Source organism: Pavona decussata, unplaced genomic scaffold, assembly GCF_977016875.1.
Source record: "Pavona decussata unplaced genomic scaffold, jaPavDecu1.1 SCAFFOLD_16, whole genome shotgun sequence".
Taxonomy (NCBI): Eukaryota; Metazoa; Cnidaria; class Anthozoa; order Scleractinia; family Agariciidae; genus Pavona; species Pavona decussata.
In genome coordinates this window covers 2,149,712-2,153,732 of record NW_028145439.1, presented here as the reverse complement: position 1 = coordinate 2,153,732, position 4,021 = coordinate 2,149,712, and the positions used below count along the sequence as shown (strand labels likewise).

Genomic DNA, 4,021 nt, shown 5'->3' with positions numbered 1-4,021 from the left:
TTTCACATCACGTAGTTGTTTAAATTAAATGTTCTCCCAAGTTCTATTGAATAGTAATGAAACATCACACTTTGCCCAATGAAATGCCGCACTGAAAAACGTCAAAATCGAAAGCAAAACTTGAATGAAAGACAAACCAGCCTTCACCGGTTAATTAAACTCATTTTTATCATTTGTACAAACGTTTCTTCCTAATTTTTAATTAATTAGTATTAGCTAATTTCCGTTTGGTTCTCGTGTCAGTACTATTTATATTTCAACTGGTTAAAACGAAAAAATTATCTTTTAACTGTCCGAGTCTTCCGGCTGTTAACTGAAATAACAGCAACTATTTAAAACTTACAAAATGTCACGCTACACACCGCTTGTAAATAAATTTTGAATCAACGGTATTAAAGTAATGACTTGTCTGTTCCAACTCGTTTGGCTTTTAAAGTTGATCAGCCTGATATAATTTTGAAAAAATGTTTTCAGTTAGGAGACATTCACATCTTTTGTTATCTTTTTTCAGCGAACTGACGTTGTTATTTGGCAGATGGACAATAATTCTTGGTTATTAAAGGATGTGACCACACAGCAGCTTAATTTTAACGTTTGACCCGTAGGAAAGGATCTAAATTTCTTTTAAACTAGCATGCATATTTATTTACCAGCCCACAGACACGTGCATGGTAATAAGAAAAATAAATTTCAAAAATTGCGTTTGTCGTTCATTTTCTTTTTCTCGAAAAGGTAGTGCATAGCATAAAATTCAAATTCAAATTTCCTTTGGTTCTTTTTAAACACGGCGTGTAGAAATTGCCATTGACTTTCTCCCTTAATAATTGCTTTTATTGCTTCTCCTAGCTAGGACACAGGACACATTAGGACGGGTGCCTCATATGAACCCAGCGGATGGCCTACAAGTTCATCTTTAGTGGTAGAGAATCCGACCGGTTTGCCTAAGGTCATGCTTTTGATTCCCGTCGGAAATTCAGGGTTTTATTCTTTCTTCCATGCTCGTGAAAAGATAAACATTACATCATCCTTGCTGTTCAGTTTTTGTTTTTAAGTTATTTGTTTAAATTTAACTTCAATTTCAAATTTTATGTATCTCTTTTCAACACTGATTGTGTATTACACCCTGAAGTTTAGCAGTAAAGAGAAAATTCATTATCCTATCTACGTATCAAGAGTTGCTTTCCTTCTGTAAAACCCTACTGTAGAATAAATGCATTTAGAATAAATGCTTTCTCTGCTTTGGGAGCTCTAAGCTTATTTCAACCAGGAATAAATTCGACAATCGCAAAGAAAAAAATGCTTTGATGCTTACACGCGGCGAAATTCTTGATCAACGGCGTAAACTGGGCTTCTTGTTGCTACTTGCGTAAGACTGCTCGCAGTCCGACTTCGATAGCTATGATATTTATGCTGGACAACTGTGTACTTAAACGTCCAAATCATGTAAAAAGAACTGAAAAGACGCCAGAACGAAATAGAAAGCATTTTTTAAAATTCCTCTTTACTAGTTAGTCCTTCTGAAATAACTTTTTTGTTTCTTTAACACGTTATTTAAGAAACCTCTCGTTCTTACTTAGCAAAATATCAATTGCATTACGAGAATTCAGCTTTCGAAGAATCACACTTTATTGCCATCTTTTACCTAGGTGAATTAATGTAGTAATGTAAAATTCTTTCGATGCCGCTTTTGGTGAAACTGAACTAAAGCACTGAAACGGATACTTGGTAACTCCAAACTTCATGAACAAAGCAACTGTCTGGAGATAAACGACCAATTTCGCTAAACTACCGAGTTTAAAGTGAAAACACTTCGTAAATACTAACTTGATGAACAAAAAAGCTCCCTGACTATTTCCTTCACTGCTTGTCTCACTTCTCTGATCTTCCAGCAGTAAAGAAATGGATTAAGTGACGAGTGAAAATAAACTAAACTTACTGTAAATTGCAGTGCAAGATAAAACGTTGAAGACGGACTTCTTAAAATTTCTTTAACTGCCAAAGGCGCCGCTACAATAAATGGCAAATAACAAACAACTAATGCCAACTGCAGCCACAGTGCACTGGACGCTGTCTTTCTGTATCGCGCTATGTTCAGTGGAGTTGTTTGGTTGGGTTGTCCTGTAAGATTGTCTTGAACTTGAGTTTGATGATGACGCAGCGTGAGGAAAATCCTCGTGTAAGAATAGATGGAAACACCTACGCTTAACAGTACAACGTTGTGGCTATACCACGATGATAATGAATCGTTCCAAAGGAAGGTTATGGAGCCAACAAAAGAGCTAACCCAGAAAGTAAACACAATTACATATGTTCGCTTTAAAGTTACAACTTGTCTGTATCTGAGACCTAACAACAGGGCGAGAAGTCTGTCCACACTTATGGCCGTCAGTGTCAACAAAGACACTGAACACAACGTTCGGCCTGTTATAGCAAGTGTGACATGCGTCGAGCGACAAATATCCCACCTTTCGTAAACGACAGAAATCCAGTAAGTAACTTGAGAAGGCTCAACAATTAAACCGACCCACAGATCAGTTGCAGCTAGGCTTCGAAGCAAGAGTTTGGACGGCGGATAAAGTGAGGTCTCTTTGGACAGAGCGAAAAGGATCAATGTATTTCCCAGGAATGCAGTGATGGACAGAAAAATGTTTAAAACTGAAAGGAATATCAGTTGGCTGTGTATTCCTCCAGTTAATTCTGCAGAGCAAAATAGTTCTTCAAGTGATTTTTGTTTTCCGTCTCCAGTATAGTTTGTTATCTTACCCATTTTACTTCAGTGCTAACCCAGCTATCGAACTGAGCTTTATCGCTTGTTCATTAGGATAACAAATTATCTTTATTTGCAAAATATGTCAAATTAACTGAAAATTTTTAATATCTGTTATGAGCTTCATATCGCGCAGCTGTTTTAAGTAATATTTAAAAAACGAGCAGGAGTGTTTTATCGTGTTTAACACCACGAAGCGCAGCCGAGAGGTTTTAGACCCGATAAAACACGTGCTGCGAGTATTTTGAAGCGCTACAAAAATATTCCTGGAAAAGCGTGCGTGAACAGAGTTCATAAAAATTATGCTTTTGTGAACGTTGGAAATAAGCATACGAGAAAAATACCGCATACTAATAAAGAGTGTTTTATTAGCTGATAAAACACAGCATACTAATGAGAAGTGTTTTATCAGCTGTTAAAACACCGAATGCTAAATAAGGAGGAGTTTTATCGATATAAAAGCACTACACGTGATGTTGTATCGACCATTTGATAGGTCAATGGGCTTATGAATTATTACTGAGTTTTTGAAGGTAAACAGAAAAAGGTGTGTCTGTTTAATAACTATGAAACTGATGAAGGTGATAGTCAGCAGCTTACAGTTTAGTTTTTAAATGTGTGTTTCCGCCTCTTAATTGAATGTAGTGGCAACCATTTAGAACTCACACAATGTAAAGCTTTTGACAACAAACGACTTGCGTGTTTAAACTCGCTCTTGTTTTCCGGTAAAGATGACAGTAGCCGGTAATAAATTTGATAACAACTTTTTAGTCACAAGACATTCACAACTGTTTCTGATAGTTTTCGTTAGTGAATAAAACATTTCTTGTTCATGAAACAACCCACGATAGCAGATGAACCGTAGATCGTAGTTAGTAAAGGATAAGGAAAAAACAGACCCTAAATATTCAGTTCATAACTGAGAAAAATGATCCAATTTTCCTGTGAGCAGATAAGGATATTTATTTTCTAGCCCACAGGAGAAGTTAGTGGATAAATTGAAATTGAAAACCTTTTTTCAACAAAAAAATATGTGTCAACGGCGTTCTCGTTTTAGTAATATTTCTTTGGTTGATTTTCGTTGGACTAAGCAAGCAAATAATAATCGTTGCTTCTTTCTAAAGGAAAGTACCGTTCAAATCAAGTTAACTCAGTATATTTCATGAGCTTGTTATGAATTTCATATCGCGTAGTTGTTTAAATTAAGGAGGCTCGAAAGGGTTTTATGTCCGCGGGAGATTGGATCCAAATGAC

At 36.2% G+C, this 4,021-nt stretch overlaps 1 protein-coding gene across 1 annotated transcript; it reads right to left on the bottom strand.

The window, feature by feature from the left end:
- Positions 1 to 1,563: 1,563 nt before the first annotated feature.
- LOC146487297 (adenosine receptor A2a-like) lies at positions 1,564 to 2,767 on the bottom strand. Its single transcript, XM_085085112.1, has one exon. The coding sequence runs from the start codon at positions 2,765 to 2,767 to the stop codon at positions 1,820 to 1,822; it is 948 nt and encodes a 315-aa protein (XP_084941238.1). The 3' UTR covers positions 1,564 to 1,819.
- Positions 2,768 to 4,021: the final 1,254 nt, after the last annotated feature.

Excerpts from the sequence above, each read along its gene's own strand:
- LOC146487297 (XM_085085112.1), bottom strand. The coding sequence starts at position 2,767 with ATGGGTAAGATAACAAACTATACTGGAGACGGAAAACAAAAATCACTT.